This window comes from Anopheles cruzii, chromosome 3, assembly GCF_943734635.1.
Source record: "Anopheles cruzii chromosome 3, idAnoCruzAS_RS32_06, whole genome shotgun sequence".
Taxonomy (NCBI): domain Eukaryota; kingdom Metazoa; phylum Arthropoda; class Insecta; order Diptera; family Culicidae; genus Anopheles; species Anopheles cruzii.
In genome coordinates, this window is record NC_069145.1 from 38,715,925 (window position 1) to 38,737,272 (window position 21,348).

Below are 21,348 nucleotides of genomic sequence, written 5' to 3' on the forward strand. Positions count from 1 at the left end.
ATGGACATCGACATCATCGACATCCGGACGCTGGGCTATCTCTCCAGCACGAGCACGGTAAAGTTTGATTGTTGGTCTATCGCTGCGATGTTTTTCGATTACCCGGGGGGTTCTATTTCGGGGAAAGTAGCGTGCTTCAACTCAAATGCTTTCAATCAAGTTCCAAAGAATAACCGTACTTATCGACCTAATCGCTAAGAATTTTAATCGGAATCTGATCGAGAGAAAGAAATGGTATTAGCAACAGAAAATTGGAAGCAATTAGTGCAAGAATTGAGAATTTCAATAAAAAAAACCTTTACATTCACCAAAAGTACTGTTGAACGGTGAATAAGGTGAAATAAGAAAAGAAGCTCATAAAGATTATAAAAGAGTCTAAAATTTTAAAGTCTTACCATTTCTTGTCTCTTAGATTAAAAGACAAACATTTGGCTTTACTAATACTTTTACTGTATCAGGGATCACAACCGCCGAGTGGTCCTGGCCTGCAATAGGGAATGTGTTAGCCTGGCCGTTCTAGTTCCTGGGGACGGTCTAAGAAGACTTTGTGGAATGGCTTGTCGTCTGTTATTCACAATACATGACCAACCCACCGGAGTCTGGCGAGGCGTATACGCTGCAGTGAGGTCGTCGTACAATGCGTACAGCTCGCTGTTCTCCATTCTTCGCGACTTTTCCTTTGTCCCGACACATATACGAATTTCGTCAGTTTTGGACAGATGTAAAAGGACTTGCTGGCTGTTAGCATCCTAGCACGAATCTTTTCAGTTATGTCATTGTTTAGCACCAACAACGACATAACGCCATAACCTTTGTCTCTAGATAGGTGAAGCTCGAGACGACTTCGAACTGTCGGCCTCCAATTAGTACGTCATCTCCACGTATGCTCCCCGATGTTATTGGCAGGGCTGCTGATGATGGTGTCATTATGAAGTTGGTCTTGCTTTCACCCAGATAAGCTGTTAGAAAATCTCGGTTTTCTAACAGCCAGCCCGAATAACACCGACTTTTGTAATTTATGATATGCCCGAGCCTTGCGGGAACCAAAAATTCACTTTATTTTCTCTCCGTGTTTTGGTCGCAAAAGCCCCGGTTTTTCCCTTTCGGTCGCTTTTATATCTTTTCAACTACCCCTAAACATCGCCGCCAGGCGATGTTTGCGAACTGTCACCACGAACGTCCATGAGGTCTCCAGAAGGAGATTTACAACAATATTTTCAAATTAGTTATTCATGGATTGGTTAAGCATAAGATTACTTCTGCTGGGGTTCTGGAAGATATAAAAAAAACCCATTAGACGTCCGCAGATTATTTAATTTTTGGTGTTTCCCTGTCATTTATGGTCATCACTTTTTTCACTTTACCCAAGAAGATGATGAAATACGAGGTACAAGTCCGTGAAGGGCGTCAACGTATTAGAACGTAATTCTTGTGATTGTAGCAAAGCCACAGGGCGCGTAAATAAATAGAAGTAAATAGAATACAAATCTCACCGATTGCGCTTTATGAGTATAATTTGGGCTTTGTCTGGCGTCCCCCAGCATAACTGGAGCCCTTCGACCTTCCAAATGGACGAAGAGAAAGAGAGAGAGCGAAGGCGGATGTAATGAATTATCATTAATTAGTCTGCGAAAGAAAAGAAGGGCCGGGTCTTCAGCGCTCCAGCGCAAGACGAATGATATGGAAAATTGGGAAGTTAATTTGTTTATCTGGTCGCGCATAAATCGTGACAGGAATGGAATGCGCCTCCGGCCATTTGCCAAGCGTTGAAACATGGCGCACGGGAATCACGATTCCTTTTCTACAATCACGATAACGCTCGAAAGTACATTTTCCTACTGTCCGATTTTTGGAAAACGCTAAAAGTGTCGTCCTCCGCGAAAGTCCTCCGGGACGCGTCGTGGAGTCCAAGGTGTCGAGCGGCCCCGTTGGGAGGTGAATTTATCATCATCATCATCTGTGACATCAATGAGGGTCATAATTTTTATTCCCACCCCGGACGCCGGACGCTGCATTCGGCGGCTTACGCAGCCCTGCGGTCCATTAGCCGGGCAGTTTCTTCCCTTTACCGGCCCCGTTTTTCGGTAACTTTTGGCATGCCGAAAATGGTCCCACTAACACTCCGTCATTAAAATTCGCGTGAAATGGCCTCCGTCGCCGTCGGGAAGCAACAGGGTCAGTTCGGAGCTTACCCGTGGGTTTTTTTGCCTCTCTGCCACCACCGGAAACCCGTCGTGGAAGATCCTTTTTTTAAATTTTCCATCAAACGCCGGGGTTCGCGGGTCACGCGGGTGTCATCGAGTGTGTGCCCTTCTCGGTGGCAGTGGCCCTTCAAAAGACACCCGATGAAAATTACGTTTTATTGAACTTTTAATGGCTTTCTTACCTTTACCGCTTCGTGCCGCGCATCGTCGTAGTTCCGGAGTCAATTGAGCGACGTGGTCGCGCGCCTCGACCAACGATTCCGGTTCTTCGAATCGATTTTCCCACGGCCACGGTGGAAAAAAACGCTTCCACGCCGTTTTTTCGGGCGCGTTTCATGTTTTCTGATCCGTTATTGATTTTGTGCACCGTGGCGTGTGGGCTCAATGTGACCAAGGGTAAGGGTGCCGAATTGTCATCCGATCGCCGAAGGCAGATTGACTGGAAATAAATTGACGCCATCACCTCGCTGGCCGGGGGCTGAAATTTGAATCCATTTGTCACCCGCGGAACCGGATTTAGAGGGCGAGGGCCACTCAGTCTAATTTGTGGCGTCGTCGGACGGGGTGAAAACATATTAGATGTCAACCACACATCCCGCCCAGATTGGCCCGCCCGCTGTTCCACAGGATCGCAGGCCCCCGGCAAAGGGTTGCGAGGCCAACGCTGAGTGGCCAGTGAGACACGCGAAGAGTGGATTTAGTCGCACCGCTGTGTGTGTGTTGTGGACAAATTGTTCCTCGTGGAGGGCGAATGCCACACACTCCGATGGAGGCGCATGGTGTTAAGAGATGGTTCACTGTTTGGCAATCCATTTATCATACCAAAAACATAAACTCGTTCTGTAATCTTCGAGTGTGGCGTGGAATAATAAAGTACTCGACGAGTTCTGCGGACGGGTTGCAGTCCCCTGCGTCGTCGTCGTCGTTTGCCTTGAAGTGCCTTCCCGCGGCGAAGGAGCCTTTTCAATGCCATCGCGGCGTGGCCATGGCGGGCCAAAGATCAAACCCACGTTTCGGCTCACACTTTGGCACGAGGCCCAATGTGAGACTGTCACGCCATAAATACACGCCATTTCTCTTTCGGTTTACAGTCACGAGGCAACTTCCGGTTGGATCTTTGCCATCTCACCAGGCAGGCCGCACCGTCCTTTCGTTTATGCTCCAAAGTGTGCCATCGTCACGGCATGTTGCCGCAGAGTGCCCGGGCCTCCCGGGGCCACCGCAGTACGCCGTCGTTCTAATCAATCAAACGCAGTTTTACTTTCGAACACCCACCCAACATCACCGGAAGTGTGCAGGAAGGGGACACGAGCGAGAGAGGGAGAGAGAGCAATCCGCAATAATATAAGTCCGATTAACGCCCGAAATGTACTTCTGGCGAGAACACACACGCTTCACACGTCGGACGTCGTGACGAAAGTGGGTCAAACGCTTACTGTAAAACTACAACTACATATGGCCGGTTCGCCCGAATTCTAAAGTGGGCCCCTCTGACGGACCGGAAGGCCGGCCCCGAAAGGTTACCGAATTGACGTTTAATTTCCGCCTAATTGCAAATCGAGCCCGCAAACGGACGGCGAAGGCGGAAGCGATGCTGGTGGCAGGACCCCCATTCGGGGTCGCAACTCGTTTCGCTTTCGGTGATTGGAAAGCGTGGTTTAATTCCTTCCGCCGCGCGTGATGGGTTTTCAAAATGTCGGTCGGTCGGTCAGAATAAAATGGCCGGGCAGTCCCGAAAACCATCAGCCGAAATACGGCGAACATCTATTGATAAATAATACAAAATAAACGACAGTAATGACTTTTCGGTTCCGGTCCGCCTGGCACCCACCGCCTCTGGGTGTGTTAGTGCGCTCGTGTTTGTGGTGTGTCTCGTCGGTTGTCCGCGGGCGGTCTGGCGAAAAAATGAACCATCAATCAGACCGAATCGCCTTTTTTTGGTGTCAGTGAAATTGAAAAAATGAAAGCAAAATGAATGCCATCCCACGTGGATGCGCTTCCGTCCCGCCCGTCCCAGATCGGGATATGTTACCAACGGGCAGGCACTATCTGGTGCTGGTGCTGTGTGTGTGTGTGCGTCAAGGTCCTGAAAGGAAAGTGAAGGAATTAAACCATATCGAGCACGGCATCGAGCTCGGTACCGAGTCACTGAGAACTAATAGATTACGAATTAGCCGGGGGCCAATGAAGATTAATGAATCCGTGCAGGGAACTCGTGCATAAAGCTACAGTAACAATGGAACATCGCAAAAGGAAAACATCGCGAGTGTTGATGCTACGATTGCTGCTGCTGCTGCTGGCCGATTCATGCACGGGGAGTGTTTTGCTCTTTTTATGTGCCCACTGCAGTCAATATAAATAAAAGTTATTTCATTCCTTTTTCCATTTTTCATGAAAAATCAATTGCTGATTGCTGCAAAAAACAGCCCCAAAACAGTACAGCCTATAAAGTGCTGTTGGGTCTGCTTTTTCTCTTCCCTTAACTGTTGTTAAAATAATATTTATATGTGTATGTTTACACTTTTTAGGCCGCTCAACGCTGGGGGTCTTAAATTTGTGTTGCTTAGATAGAGATTCTGGTATTGATCTATCATTGCGTGGAATTAATAACCGGAACACAAATCATTCATCCTTATTTTTTCGAATGTCTTCAAAGTAAGATTGCTCTGCAGAAAACACGTGCCTTAAAGATTTTCCCAATTATCCGAATCTCTTTTTATAAATTGCGGTAGGGAACGTTTTTACCACCTTGTTTGATGGTTTTTCCTAATCGACTCAAACGTGTTCCTTGGGGTACCAATTTTAGTTTAAGGAATAGGACAGGGTTGCAGGACACGTCAACTTGTCTAGAAGACTTTTTGGCCAGACGCTCCGTGAAAATTGATCTTTTTGGAGCTTCTTCGGAGCGTTTCCTGACATAAAGCTTTTTAACCATGGACCTTAAAATCTGATGAATTGAAGGAAAGGAAATGTGATTTCCCAAATTGCAATTAATATTTGGAAGTGCCAATTCCTTACGCAGCCTTAGTTTTTCTCATTTTCAGCCGTTCTTGAAGCGTTTACCTGACGCAAGCCGCCTTAATCACCAATATTTAAATACTTATACCTCCCAAACTTTCGGTATTAGTGTAGCTCTTTAATAACTTTAACGTTCCTTTGTTAGCTATTAATAATTGCACTACAAACGGAGATTTTGGAACCGCCGATAATCGTAAGTTAGGAATAACAAAATTCTCACAAATCTTTCCACCAAGAAAGCAATCCAGACCGGTCTACTTTCTTCATAATGGTTTCTGCATTTAAATTTGATCCTTCTTTTAACAACAACAATCATGTGCATCATAAAATTACCTTGTTGTGTGGTAATGTTGATGCTAACCATGAATGAGAAGCGTGTACCTGCGGCGTTTCGGTGAATGGGTATAACAAGTTTTCCTTTGTTTCTTCGAGTTCTCCCTGCTAAGTAAGTCAACTTCCGCAAACTGCATCCTTAACGCTATCGGGAGCTCCGGTCCGGATTTTATTTTAACCGTCAGTTCAACGATACACGGAGCGCTGCACGGTGCAAAAATCTTCCGGAACACTGCAACCCATCAAGGCGCCGGTAGAACACATTATTCACTGCAAGCGGATACACCTACGAAGCAACGTTGAAGTTTTATGATTGAATCTGCTGTAATAAGTTTAGTGCACGGCACCGCAACCCGCAGCAGTTCTTAAATCCGCACGAAAGCCACACTATTCTCGGGGCTCCAGCCGCGTGTCCCGTGTGTCGTGCCTGAAATTCATACCATTTTTGTTCGCCAAATCCGCCAAGCAACTTTTTCCTTGACACACGGACACGGCGTCAGTTAGTTTGACAGTCTGAAGCAGAATCCAGACCAGACGGGTTTTTCAGAAGCCCAAGAAACCCCCCCGGGAAGCCAATCGGAGGAAGTAGTAATCCTATCTTTTCGGCATCTACACTAAATTTTATAATCTTCCCCATAAGTCCCGTGGGGAAAACTCTGCCCACCGGCTGCCGGTTTTCCACCGCGCCAGCGCGACCACGGGGTTCCGTCGGGAATTGAAACATATTTTCAGTGCCGAGTGCCGAGCAGGACGATGCGACGATACATGGAGCTCGAAAAAACTGAAAGAACCCCCAGCAGCAGCCCAGTGCCGGCACATGTTCGGGGCCATGTATCCTGCACCATACGCTGAGCGATCCACGGTTTCGTGGCGCTTGGCAGGGATTGGTATTTTTTAAGCTCCTTCCCGGTGTCGAGCTCCGCGAATCAACGGCCAACTGGCCAACTTTCCAATCAGATTAGACCGAAATTCATTTCGATCGAACTATCGATTGGCCTTCTTTCACTCGTTCGCTCGCTCGCACACTCTCTCTTTCACTCTCTGTTTGGAAAGCTTGCAGGGAAACTGTGCCATTGTTGGTCGCTTTTCCCACGGGTAACAATCGAAGCTCGTGGCTGCTGGCCGGCCCCTGGCACAGGGTTTAATTAGTGCGCATCGGCGTTTCCGAAAAGGGGTGGTTTGCGTGTGGCTTTCCAATTTTCAAATTTTCTCACGCCCAACTGGACGTTATAAGCCGATCATGTACACTCTATTGCCTCGCGCATTACGCACACCGCCCGCGACCGGGAGTGTCTGGCCAGGACCGGTGACGCTTTCTACTCGCGTCCGGCTGCGATCCGGTCGGCCGATTAGCAAATTAGCGGTGTTTCGGCAGTGATGTGAAGCGGATCTGGTGGATAAACAATCCGCTCGCAAAAGCAACAAGTTCTCTCCCTTCTTGCATCAACAGCTGAGGCTGCACGTGTCGTGAGGCCGGAGCCGCGATCTTGGCCGGGCGTGTTCGCGCATAATTAAAAGGGCGAGAGAAGTGTACTGCTAAAGCGGCGCCCCACCTTGAGGTGAGGTGAGATTTTATGGACCCCGGCTCCGGCTCGCCGCAAAAGCATTTTAATTAAAAACTCAACTGCGGCGGGACACTCGTGCCGGCTCCGGTGGGAGCGAGCAATTTGACGCCCAAGATTGGCCTCTGGCTCACGTTTGCACTCTAAACGGTCTCGGAACGGAGTAGTCGGATTGGAGATAGCCCAGGATGGGCCGGCCGTGGCGGCTCGCCATCCCTTTTAGTGCACAAATCTGTGCAAATGTTACTCCATTTCCGAAAGCGGATTACTGCAGGTGAGATTGGTTTCCGGCATTGAGCGGGCGCATTTTTAAACCCTGCGCCATGTCATGTCCGCCGGACGACGGTTAGCACTTAGCCGTGAGTCGGATATTACGAATGGCTGAAAGTGCCTGAAATGCTAAGTGCCTGTGCCAACGGTTGCAACGAAGTAGGCCGCGTGAATAGCCAAGCGACCATCGGTGTGGAACATCGAAGCTTTTCACAAAGTCATCGAAGCCATCGTCATCGTCCGCGCGCTGTCCTGGTGGCCCCGATTTAACGAATGCACCATACGTCACCGGCCGCCCAATGATTGTTTCGCCGGCTACATTCGAAGCACGCACGGAACCTCTTTCGCTGTGTGGCGGAAGTGCAGGCCGGTGACGCAGGCGTAGGGCAAACATTTGCCCAACGATGGGCTACTACGATACTCTGCACGAAAGGGTCCATTTGTTTGCACCCTTTTTTTTGTGTGCCAAATGTTCCCGACTCCACAGGGGCCGAAGGGGCCCCACAACCAGGCGAGAATGTGCCAAGAATTTTCACATTCTCAACAGTCCACCAGATTGCACGTGGAGGGCGTCTGGAGCCCAGTTGCGTGCCGGTCCTCTGGACTTTCGGTCGGTCACGACTGGAGATGGAGATAAGGAGTACTCCTCTACACGATGTGTGGCGACCTTCAGGAACTCTTTCATTCTCGTTCGGGACACGCAGCTCCCGGCATGTCGCCGGGTGCACCATTCCGTTTCTTCGACAGGCGACCGACGGAACTGGTGAGCTATTTTCAATCTGCAAAATACCGAAAGCTTCACGCCGGGGCTAAGCCACCGGAAGGCCGGCCCTTGCACATGGCACTCGGCGGCCGCTTGGACAGGAAATAGGGTCCGATTCCGGGGGTCCACTTGTACCGCACAGGTGGCGCGTTGTAAAGATGGGGAGAGATTGCAAAATTTGTCAACAGTTAGGCTTGAGGGCATCGTGCACCGAGCAGCTTGCCAGATGCAGGCACACGTTCGTCGCCTAGCATAACGTGGGCAGCCAGCAGTGAAATGAATCTTGTTTCCTGCCGGTTACCAGCCAGGCAACAGCCGGTCTTCGGCGAACCCCTAAGTGCCAACTCTTACTGGGATGTTCAATAAGTTCCCTGCCTCGATAACAGAGGACACTACTACGAGCCTAATTTTTTTGTTATGTTTTTTTTCAATCGGTCATTTAATTTTTTTTACAAGCCATTTAGTATCGACCTGTCACAGTATTTTTTACAACGGAAAAAATCAAGTATCGTGCAGTGATTGATGTTTTATTTTTGGAAGGGTAGGAAAAAGTAAACAAAATTTATGGACGAATGATGAAAGTGTATAAGGACTCTTCGCTTTTAATTTGGGGGTTAAAAGGTGGGTTTCTGAGTTTAAACGTGGTCGTATTAGCCTTCAAAACGATCCATCGATCGATCGATCCATCGATCCAAAAACGTCAAAAAACAGACAACACCAGAATTCGTAGAAAAAATAAAGGATATCGTGTTGGAAAATTGTCAAGTGACTGAAAGAGATTTAGTAGAAGCCCTAACCATTGGGCAGTAAAACCAATATTTTGACTGAAGTATTGGGTTTCAGAAAGCTGTGTGCAAAATGGGTGCCAAATTCGCTAACCATGGAACAAAAGCACCTTTCTCGGCAACATTCAGAGCCTTTTCGAAAGGATACAGACGATTTTGTGCGTCGACTCATCACTATGGATCTATCACCATTAATATGGGTTTATCACCATGATTCTCAAAAATCACAATCACAATCATTCATTACAATCACAAAAATACAAGAATGTGTGAACTTGGAATGGAATTCATAAATTGTAATCTCATTAGAACATTTCGAACCATTAAAATGTGTTTTTCCTATCGACCCGCAAAACTTACTGAACAACCTGGTACATCGACAAGGTGTTCTCAGGTCGGAAGCGTTTCAAAAGGTCATCTCGATTTTTTACCATGGGTCCTTCTTGCACTGATCGCAAGGCCACGTGCAGTTTATTGGCAAAGCAATTATCCGTTTCGTGCCGAAAAATTAAGGTTCAAGTTCACCAGCATGTGCCGGTGGCCGGTACCATGCAAAGCATCATTCACACTGCCATCACACACGGCGCAAAGGTACTAGGCTGTTCATTAAGTTTTGACGTTCGATACCATAGGGCGCTGCTACGAATCTAATTTTTTTTTGTTATACTGGTACACTCTTCAAATGAACGTATGTAAAGTTTCATTTCAATCGGACACTTAGTTTTTTTTTTACAAGCCATTTAGTATCGACGTGTCACAATACTGTTTTACAGTGAAAAAAATCAAGTATCGTGCAGTGATTTCATTTTTATTTTTAGAATGTTTAAATGCAAAGGAAAATTATGAACCAATACTGAAAGTGTATAAGGACTCTTTACCTTTAATTAGGTGGTTAAAAGAGGGGTTTCTGAGTTTAAATGCGGTCGTAGTAGCCTTTAAGACGATCCATGTAAAAAACGTCAAAAAACAGACACAACATCGGAAATCGTAAAACAATACAGGATATCGTTTTCGAAAATCGTCCAATCACTGATAGAAATTAAGTACAAGACCTAGCCAACTCATTGAGCAGTATAACCAATATTTTGACTGAAGTTTTGGGTTCGAGAAAGCTGTTTGCATCATGGGTGCCGCATTTGCTACAAACGCATTCGAATGCATCTTTCTTGACAACATTTAAAGCGTTTTCGACAGGATAAAGTGGATTTTGTGCATTGAATCATCACTATGGATGAGGCTTAGGTCTATTACCATGATCCTGAATCAAAACAAGAGGTTAAGGAGTGATTTGAAACTTTTTCTTCGGTTCCAAAACGAGTTCGACCAGAAATTGCCAAAAGAGATGTTAGCATCAGTTTTGTGGGATGTGAATGGAATTTTGCTAGCAAATTACTTGCAAATTGATAAAACAATAAATTTTGATTATTTTTGTAACATTTTAGACCAACTGAAAGAGAAAATCTGTGAAAAAAGACCTGGTTTGAAAAAGAAAAACATCCTCTTGCATCAGGGCAATGCACCCTGTCAGAAGTGCATTTCGAAAATGGCACAAATCCATGAATTAAAGTTCGAATTGTTGGAGTATCCACCCAATTCACAAGATTTGGCCCCTAGCGACTTCCATCTGTTTTCAAACCTAAAAAAAATCGTGCCCAGAAAACGTTTTTCATCAAATGATGACGTCATAACAGCTGTAAAACAGTAATGTGACACGTCGATACTAAATGGCTTGTAAAAAAAAAACTAAGTGTCCGATTGAAATGAAACTTTACATACGTTCATTTGAAGAGTGTACCAGTATAACAAAAAAAAATTAGATTCGTAGCAGCGCCCTATGGTATCGAACGTCAAAACTTAATGAACAGCCTAGTACATAAACAATAAACCTCGGGGGCTTCCTTACTTCCTTATCGCTCTGGCCTACTCTCGACTGCCGCCTGCTAGTGATGACTTGAAACCGCCGATGGGATATGATGGGAAATGGTCTGCACGTGGCCATGGGGGGAATCGAGAGCAGCAGCCCGAACGTAGCCCGTCGCCGGAACGAATGAAGTATCCCCGAGTCCTGCGGCTCGGCGAGATGATGGTTGGTAATGACGTTGGACGACCAAGAAGAGGATGCTTTTACTGCACGGACGTAAAGTGGGTCGCCCATCGTCGTCGTCGTTGGCCGTGATGATTGCCCGTCGGTTTCGGTTGGCTAGCAAATTTTCTGCTCAATATTACACACATACAGCACTGGCGGGCATGACCGACCGGGATGGGGTGGGATGACCGAGAAGCTTAGCGCTTTAATAACGGACCAACGGGCATCATCTGCCAGCGCAACTCGGCGGGACTCGGCCTGCGTCGTGCGTGCGTAGGGGTTGAATGCCGTAAGAGCACTTAATGCGGGGAGATAAACTGAATGGCCGGAGGTATGTACCCCATTTGGTTGGGTCCCAGGAAACCGTACTATTAAAATCATTCCCCGGTACCTAAACAACCTGCCATGGGAACGCCCGAGATAAACCTTCGCTTTAAACCCTTCCCTCCGATTGTCGTTCAGTGTCAGTAGTTTGTGTTTCGCAAACCTGTCAACTCGCAACCTGTTCCGGCGTCCGATAATCCCACAACGTCACTGTTTCTGCGTTACCAGTACACTGATAGGTAGTGAATGGAAATGAAAATTATGTCGCTCTCACGGTACTGTACGGTCGGACTAACCACCGATCGCCGCAGGCTCCGGTACCATCCGGCGGAGAATGATAACTTTTGCTGTTTTCTTCTATCGCAGCAAATACGGATCCACCCGGAGCACAATGCAGTGATTTGCTGATAAAATATCGCAGACACTCCGGATGCCCCGCGGACGAGTGGCGTGGTATGTCCGGGTCCGGGTCCATCCGGTTGAAGTACTACTGCCCAATAAAACGGTAGCGAGCGACATTTTTCTTCTGCCGGCGATGATTGAACGATTTGTGGTGCAGCGATCGTGGACTACGTGTCACACTCTGCGTGTATGGTTAAGGGAACCAATCAAGAAGGAATCGTCCGTTTTTCCGCTTCACTTTCCGGTCGGTTGATATCAATCACCGAACGGACGTAAATGTTGATGACATTCTCGTCAACCCCTTTGGCGCTGACCACAGTCGTTCGTTCGCCGTCCTTTGTTCGGCCCGGTTCGGTTCCTCAAGGCATTTATCTCTTCCTTATCCGTCCATTCCCATCCTACGCGTGTGCGTGGTTTGGGCGAAAAGGGCCACACGCGCCAAGTGGGCGCGTTACTTTGGTGTGAAGCGTAACGGATTGTTGCAGCCTCTCGGCAATATCATAAATAGCTCTGTAGCAACTGTTAATCCGACACACACACTGCTGGCTGATAGTGGCTGGCTTGGGGCCCTCCCGGGGGTTGGCTTGCTTCCGTTTTTTCCATCGAAAGTACACCGCAACATTGCAGCGAACAGTGTCGCTGGTGCTTTCTTTGCTCTGCCCGTGACGACAAGAAAAGCGCTGATCGAAGGAAAACCGGGAAAATGCCCTACGGACAACGGACTCGCCAGCCGCCGAACCCGATACAAAAGCAGGTCCGGCCGCTGGGGAGATGGCACCGATTTCATTCACAATATAGAGCGAAGCACCACAGCACAATCCGACGCACCGCAACAATCACAATCCGACGCCAATTGATGGCAAGTGGCACCTTCGGGTGGCGTGAAAACTGGTGCCGGGAAAAGTTGTTGTGGCGTAGGGGCTACTAATGGTTCTGTTGGCATCGATGAGTAGATGTAGTAGCACAGTTTGGTGAAGGACATCTTTATGCTGTCCAAAGTCCAAGCGCATCGTATGTGAAAGATTTTTGATGATGAAGAACGTGCTATCCCCTTGTCGGACCAGATAGTCTGAGTTCTTATTGAGGGTCACGTCCATCGTATGTAGCTGGCCAAACTATTTTCATGGCTATGGGTCATCCAACAAACCTTGATAATGCTGTCAATGATGAGTATTGTTGTTTTTTCACCTTATTTTGCTGTCACCAAATCAACGCCTTCTTCAAAAACTTCAAAAATATACCCTTCAAGGATTATATTTTATATGAAGATGGATGAACCACGTTGCATCAACGAGTCCATTGTGGAACATTTTCACATTTCCCCCATTACTTATTTCTGAAAATGAAAGATTACAAAATGGGTTTAATTTTCCACCGGTAAAGGAGTTTGGATTCATTTAAAAACTGCGGACATGTGGTCATAAATCTATGTATATAGAGTAAAAACTGGAGAACTAATTCCCAATTTCGCGGTAAAGTACGACATCGACTTTTTCAGTGGCTGTGTAGACCCCTAATCCCAATTGATTGTTGAAAACAAAATTAAGTGGGAAGGAATCCGTTTGAAGAATTGACACCAAAACCACCCCAAGAAGGCCCCATAAGGCATTGGAAGCACCAGAACAAAGCCACTAATGACGTGCGAAGCCCGAAGAAAGGGAAAATCACGAAGCTGAGCGCCGAACGGAAGACGTGTAAATCCCACGCAGCTTCTTGTTGGAAAGACGCATCCGCGGCACTTGAGCTTGATTTAGAACATTCTTCGGCATTTACACGCTGACCACGTCGCCGGCCGCCGGTCGGTCACAGAGGGAGTCCGATTCCTTGGTGGGCGGCAGAATCCGTTTTGATTATCGTGCGACCTGTCGACCCGACGACCGGTCAGTGGTGGCATTTGTCACGTCAGAATGCTTCGCGGCAGTGCACCGCACCGCAGTGCCAAATCAAAGTTAATATTGGCGTGTCTAATTGAAACAGCCGGTGTGTGGGTCCGTTCGGCTGGTGATAAATTAATTTGCGTTTATTACCCCTCCGGGCGCAAGGCCGGCGGACTGTTGAGCCGCATTAGGGGAAAGGCCACGGTCAGGACTAGGCAGGTGGGCGCTGGCCGGTCTAGGGCCCGGTTGCTAATGGTTACAAATCTCTCGGCATCATTCAGAGTGACCACGTCGAAATTGAGCCTGTTGCGGTATGGCGGCTCAGCCTGAGCCCAGAGTGTATTGCCGCCATGATATGGCGCTACAATTCGTGTGTACTCTTGTGATTTTGACCGCCAGTATGACTGTGGTGTAATGAAATTAATTACAGCTCATTATCATAATTTATTAACCATCTTCACAACAGCACCGCTACCCTTGCTGTGTATGTGTGCCGGATGCAGGGACGCCGAGGGAGGTGGTCAAGTGTTAAACCCGCCACCCGGTCAGTGTGACAATATGGTGCGGTTCGCGTGGGCCTGATTATGGGTTTAGAAAACCGGAAGCTGTCGGGGTGTAGAGTGTCTAGTAATGAGCAGTCACGCGTGGACATCAAAGTGCCACCGTGTGTAAGCGAGACGACCAGTGGGACGGGGCGAATGACACTAAACTCTCACGAGGACTCGACCATCACACGCGGTAATGACTGACGACACCCGACAGGAGGGAGTATAAATAATCCGTAAACGGGCTGTGGGCCAACTGTGGCTACCCGGTTCCAAATATCGACACCAGATGCTGCCCGGGGTGTGAGAACTTATGGATGACCTTTTACGACTTTGCCAAAGTCTGTTAACATCAATCAGCCACACAACGCTGTAGGTTTGCAGTTTGGCCGGATTTTTTCTTCCTCTTTCGAACATTAGACTTTTGCAAGATGTCGGCCCTGAAAGGTACCACAGGCCTTGCGGCCAGCGGCTTTGCTGCCGATCCCTTTTCTGGGTAAGGCCCTCGAGAAGCGAAGTCAGCCACAAAAAATTTCATAATGCCCACCGTGGAGCGGATGACAAAAACTCTTGCAAAATTACACTAACCCTGCGGATTAATAGTGGTGTTGCAGTTTCTAGGCTGGCCCGTGGTTGTGTTGTTGTTTTAGGGATTTGTTTTGGGTAAAGTTGTGGCTTCACCATCATGGGCGGGAGCAGCGGCAACAACAAAGAACACAACAGAAAAGTAGAGCAAAGTAGGGCCTCCGCACTCACAAAACGCTCATCAATCATTCGCACACGGAGGAAAGCCAACATGACAGCGCCGGATCCGGAAAAACTGTTCGCCTTCGCCCCCCACAGGAAGCAGGATGCGAAGAAAAGGAAACTCCTTTTTGTTGTTGGGCACCGACGAGGTCGACGGTCTTCTGATGGTGGTCCGTTTCGCACGGTGATTCGGCTAGTACGCGCGATACCTGTTTGCCACTAATTTGCACGAGATCCTTACCACCAGACCGACCGGACCGACCGCGCCGACCCCGGGACACACGATGGTTTCGATCTTCTGTTGGTGCAATGTTTAAACGAATGGCCGCTTTAATGTTCCGAAAATCGGAACAAAGTCTGGTGCGCGATAATTATGGCTTTCGTCGCGGGGGTAATTATATATGGCGAGTCCATTATTTAGAATATGCTACAATCAGAAGCTCGTGAACGCGCGGAACAATGGAACTGGAGCGTTCATTTCATTAACGTTGATCAATTTAGTTGCACTCATTACCGGGTTGATTCGATCAATGGAGTTGCGCTGATGCAACAATCGTTTCCAGGAACTGGTAGGCAACAGTTCCGACAACTTTAATGGGTCGTGTCAGCGCATTTCAAACATCATGATCGAACGAGAATATCTTAAACACATACTTACAGGTCTAGAACTTGAAAATGAGATAATTAAACAGATGGCCTGTCCTGTCAATTTGGTCTTCCTGGTTTTACTTTTTCGGCAACATTACCTTGTTTCGACATCAGGTAAATGATTTCAGGTCGAATAAAAGTTAATTTTATTTGCAACCGATCTTTGAAAGGGTTAGACCATGTTAACTTTTCTGCCAGAAAATGACGTTTTGCGGGGATTATTATTTTTTTGCTACCTGGTGAAGAAAACTGCTACAGAATCGCATCAAATGCTTGTCAAGCCTTGCTTTTGGAAAGCTGTCGGAGGACTCCAAAAAAAGGGCTTTCTGATGGGACAAAAAGGTGTGATGCATCACAAGGTCCCCAAAACCTGATGAAACCGTTAATTCAGGTCGTTACCGACAACAAAAGATCAATTTGAACCATGTATTGATTGAAAAACGATCTGAATGCCGTGCCGTCTGGTCGCCATGGAGGCGCCAGGTGCTGCTCAATGACACTTTACCTGGTGCCTCCAAAGCAAAACTGGTTCAGAATACTATCAAATCACTTGGATGGGAGCTGCTATCCCTCCCCGCTGTATTAATCAGACTTGGCTCTTTCCGAATATCATTCATTTTACATACTCTCAATATAATAGAATTTTTCGTTTAATTTGATAAACATTTGATTTCATTGAAAAAAGCCTCTTTTTCAAGTTCTACACCGAACGTCTAGATTAAGTACCAAGTTTGGTACGAGTTTAGCAGGAACTTTTAGGATGGATGACTGTTAAATATTAACGTAACAATTTAAAGAATGATTCTTTCTAGAATAGTACTCCAAACTGTGGCAAGCATAACAAAATCTGTCAAAATCAGTATAGAAGGCCCTTTAGTGTTGGCAACGTTCGCTCGCAATCACATCGTGTCACACACAAGAGCTGAAGCTCTGAGAGGGCTCTTCTCGGGCTAGCGAGTTTAATAAAACTCCCCTTTGACTTCTCCATGAAAGATCGGAGATCCCGGGCTTGGGATTCGGCGATGGATATCATTTTCACCGGTGGCAGAAACCTGGTTGACCCGGTCCAGGAAGCTCCAGGACCTGGACATCGTTACCACCGTTCATGTTGCACTATTGGCGATGGTCTTTTAGCAAAATTTTAGTGTTTTTCGTAGCAGCCCGAAACGGTGCGATGTCCATGTAAAAAGACCCGAGCCCTTGGCGCTAGATGGTGGCGCTATTTTGGATGCTTCTGATCAATCGCCACGCCATCATTCCACCGGGGAGAGCGCCATTGCCAGCGGCGCCAAAATGTGACGGTTACGTGCAGAGCCGCGCGCAGACGATGCAAACCAGATGAGGTTGCAAAATTCACCATCGAACGTTACGATACCGTCGGTTGACGTCAGGCAGAGAATTCACCCGTGCACGTGCACACCCCGATCGATGGTCCCGGGGCTTCGGGACGATGCGCTCAGGATGCGTTTTTTGGGCGCCACCTTCGGGGCCTGCAAGCCTTCTTCTGCATCGTGCGGCTCGTCATTCAATCATAACCACATTAGGGTATTTGACAGCCTGGGTGTGGCAGAGAGTAATGGCTGCTAACGGTTGTGGCACCAGCAAGGACCCCTCGGAGGGCTTCCAGTTTGCGCACTGATTTTAATGAATTGCGACTGGACTCGAGCCACGCTCCATGCTCCGCTCTGCGAACTGGCGATTGCCCCAATGTTTTGGACCCGCTTTCCATCCTTGCGGTCATCGATCAACGAAACCATTCCTCTATTACGGTGATGGCACACCCCCGATGTGTCCTTCGCTGTGCCACGGGCATCAATCGATACCGGTCAGTCGGTCACCGACTCGAGTCCTGCTCGAGCGGTGCAGCGGAGCCCGGGACAGCTCGTTAAATAAATTTCCTTGCCGAGGCACGGACCATGAATTAGCAATTGAACCGGGGCCGGGGCCGAACCGAGGGCAGCGGAGCGCGTTTGTCTTCCGTTTAGTGAGCGTCCGCGCTCGCGTCTCTTGTTGTTCGGAAATAATTGCAATCCACCTGATCTGTTGACAGCCTGTCATTCGGAACCTCCTCGCTCCATCCGCGCTGGTGAGACGCGGCGCAAGACGAACGCCAACTTTTAACAACCTCCCCCCCTCGGGCGCGCTTGGTGGAACTTTTGTGTCCGCCACTGCCCTGTGTCACACTAATAGCCATTTCTGCGCACCACCAAACGGATCGGCGATCGGTAGCAACCCGGAAGCAGAGATGGCGCTGGCTTCGGGAGCGTGTCTTCGCCTTCATTTTCGCGCGGCAAGAAAAGAAGTCGTTTGCAGAAGAGCGCGGCGGTGAAATGGCAATGGTGGTGGTGGTGGCCCGTGTCGGTGACATCAAATCGGAGTTGGTGCGAAGTGAATCGCACTTTGCTTTCGGTCGATTTTGCTGTTGTTGGGTGATGACGATTATTGATTTTCGGTGGCGTTCCGGTTCAGCTTTTCCGGTTGAAGTTACTGATTTTTTTACGTCTGCTAGCCGAAAGAACTCGGACAGAGTTCATCAACTCTTTTAACGATGGTTATCGGGGGTTAGTAAGTTGAGGTGAGCATATCATTTGTTGGCTGTGATTAGACGTGACTGAAAGAGTTCAGCGACTTAATGGGCCATCAGCCGCAGAATGGGGAGCCCGTGTGTCGTCGCAGGTACAAACGATTAGGGAATAGTATTACCTTCCACGACAACCGAACGGACAACCAAACCCGACCCAGGTGCTGCGTTCGAGGAATGCATGTTTCGGACATGGTTGACACCGTTTCGGACTCCTGCTCGGAGATTGGATCTAAAATTACGCCCCAGCGTAAAAGCGTATCCCTGGAGGCGCTTAAACCAACTCGAAAAACTCCTTTTTTTCTACCATCATCCGCTCTATTCGGTTCACTCGCCGGTGTGTCGGTGGTGCAAAAAAAAAGGGAATCACTTGACTTTGATTTTAATTTCATGCATCGACTCTCTCCTTACCATTTGCTGCCAGCATGCAACCGTTCTCCGCCTGGGATGCGATGCAGAATGTTCTTCTCCGGTGCAGCGATTCGGTCCGGTGTCCTTCAGAATTCACCCGCCCAGGCTCTTTCGTCGGAATGGTTCTTTCAAGCCCGGAACCAGCCAAACCGATATTTAATCTAACAAACCGAATGAATGGAGCACCGACCGACCGGCTGCGGCCCGGCTGGAGTGCATCCTGCCATTCTGGACTCTCGTCTCGTCCCGCCGGTTTGTTTTCCAGTTTGTTTCCTGGCTCGCTGCCCGGACCCGGCAGGCAGCATATTTGGACAGCATGGTTTCGGTCCGCGTCAGCCGCTGGAAAATGTGCACTGGTGCTGGTGCGCGTTTCGGTACAAGAAAATGGCGAAGGAGCGCTTTATCGAGTGGGCGGAATGCATGTTTTCATTATTAATATTCACTAACGGCAGCGTCGGTAGGGTACAGTAGAGGAAGAGCATACCATCACCACCTCAGCTGCCCAGGACGCTGCGCTCCCAACGGGACTCCATGGTGGGTGTTTGTTTGGGGAACATTTTTAATGACACTTTTCAATCTGGACGTTTCACGCAACAATGGTTCGTATCGCACGAGTTGTTTTCGAGGGAACAGATAAGCCTTTACTCCGCCACCGTCACTTCACGCGCCATCTTTTTCGGCTTAGCGCGTTTTCGGGGGGGCTTTCAGGAAAACTTTACACTGCCAACTGCGTGTCGTTGCCAGGGTGACGAAACTTCGCGTTGCTCATCGCACGTGGCAAGGCGCGTTCTCACTTTTTTCCTGCACGCTATTGAACCGAACGTAATGGCGGGAGCAAAATCACGAACGGAACCGTCGTTACGTGAAGTGTGCCAAATGTCTACGCACCATTCGTTCGCGTAAAAGGACGACTTGCTTCACACCACGCCACACCACGCCGGCTGAAGATTGTTTTCTTTGCGCTGGTGTTTTCCGCAGAAAGCAAAAGTTACTGAAACATGCCGTCGCCGGTGTTCGTTTCGTGCGCCGATGATTTTTCAACTCATGCATAGCGTGAAGACGCTCGTGATACAAATTGCACTCAAGCGTAGTGCCATAAAATTTTAATAACTCTCACATTCGTACATTCCGATACTGGATCGACCGAGACCGGTGAGGCGAAATTCCATTAACCAATCTTCCGAACGTACAGCTTTCGCGGCGGAAGTGATGTTGCCTGGAAATAATGTAATACCATTGCACTGCACTGGTGAAGTACAGGGCTCAAACAAAATAAGGAAGCCCGCACACGTTCTGTTGCGAAAGCGCCTTTAACGGAAAACGTCAGCATACGGTCCAATCACATTTCGGAGCAGATTAAATGTGGAACCGGGCGGATTACTCACTACGCGTTTGCTTACAGCTTTAAAGTTTAAATCGTTTCGTTGATGGAGTCTATTTTTTGAAATTGTTAATCCATGAATTATGGTGGGGCTTCTGTGGCGACCGGCTAAGCCGTTACTACTAACGATGCTTCTGGTGCGTATTAAATGCTTTAAGTAAATTGCACTCTTGATAATGTGAAAACACATTTGATCGTAATTTACACCTTTTTTTCCACCTGTACAAACACCTTTTTCGTTTCAACTTTAATTTTCACAGAGCTTTTAAAGCTCACTTTAGTTCAATAACTGTGTCCTGTTTTGTATTGGGGCGATTTGAGCTTTTCTCAGTAGTTTATTGCGTGGGGTGTTTGAACTTTATATGTAGCAAATAGTGGTCAGTTGTTCCACCCCATTAAACAGGCTCGTAATTACCCAACTTTTAAGCACTATTGGTGCATTGTGCGGTGTTTGAAAGCAAATGAAAGACAAACTGCAATCATGAAGCTAGGTTCTAGTTTCGTTTGCAAATGTGTAACCAGCTGGTTGCGGTAGCTTAGGAATGGAGTGGAATTGAAATGAACCAGATTGATCGGGTTTGCTTCCTCCGTGAGCTGCCAGGCGCCTCCATTATAGAGTACAAAGTGGACGCAGACAAGAATAATACCATTAAAACTTTATTCGATGATAATAACGAATTAAAAAATGATTGTAGCAGCATAACTATGATTTATATTACTACTTCAATTTGCTAAAATTAAAGTGTTTGCGAAACAGTATTTGAAATAACAAACCCAATATATAATTATCAAATTTTCATTTTATAGCTATGTTCCCAATAATCAATATTATTACTGTTTGTGGACTGTTGTGGTTAGTGAACTAACAGCTTCTAGATGAAGCACAAAAAATACGAATGTACAACAAGTCTCAATACTGACCTACGTTACCCTGCCATGGCTTCTCCTTGGACCACTTATAGTCTATCTCGGACTCGGTTAAGCCCTTTAAGGAACGCCCTTCAAGCCTTCTCGCCAGCATAAAACGACTAGCTTTTGGCGCAAATGCAATTAGCAAACGAATCTTTCCCTGTCAGTAAAACCCCGATCAATGCGAGTATGTACAGGATCACCAGGCAGTGACGAGAATCTTACGTGAACTTAGGCCAATGCATTTATCGACAATTTGTAACGCTACGGCAAAGTGCTGGTGGCGTAATCAGTGAAGCAATTAAGAGTGGCGTTCAAAGAAAGCACATCTTAACAAGCGATTAGATAGGACACTGCAGCGTCTGGCGCTCGGTGGCGGCAAGATAGCACCCTGAGCAAGGACAGCGTAAATTCCATTAAGTGACAGTGATCGGGAAGTTGGGAACGAAGAATGATGGTTTTATTAAATGTTCTGAAGCTGCCGCGGTCAGGGTTTGGAACC

At 47.6% G+C, this 21,348-nt stretch overlaps 1 protein-coding gene across 1 annotated transcript in view; it reads left to right on the forward strand.

Moving 5' to 3' along the window:
* Positions 1–21,348, forward strand: part of LOC128271396 (dopamine receptor 1-like) — a 69,921-nt gene continuing 48,573 nt past the window's right edge. Inside the window, exon 1 of the mRNA XM_053008891.1 lies at positions 1–57. Coding sequence (XP_052864851.1) covers positions 1–57 — 57 coding nt within the window. The remainder of the gene's footprint in view (positions 58–21,348) is intronic.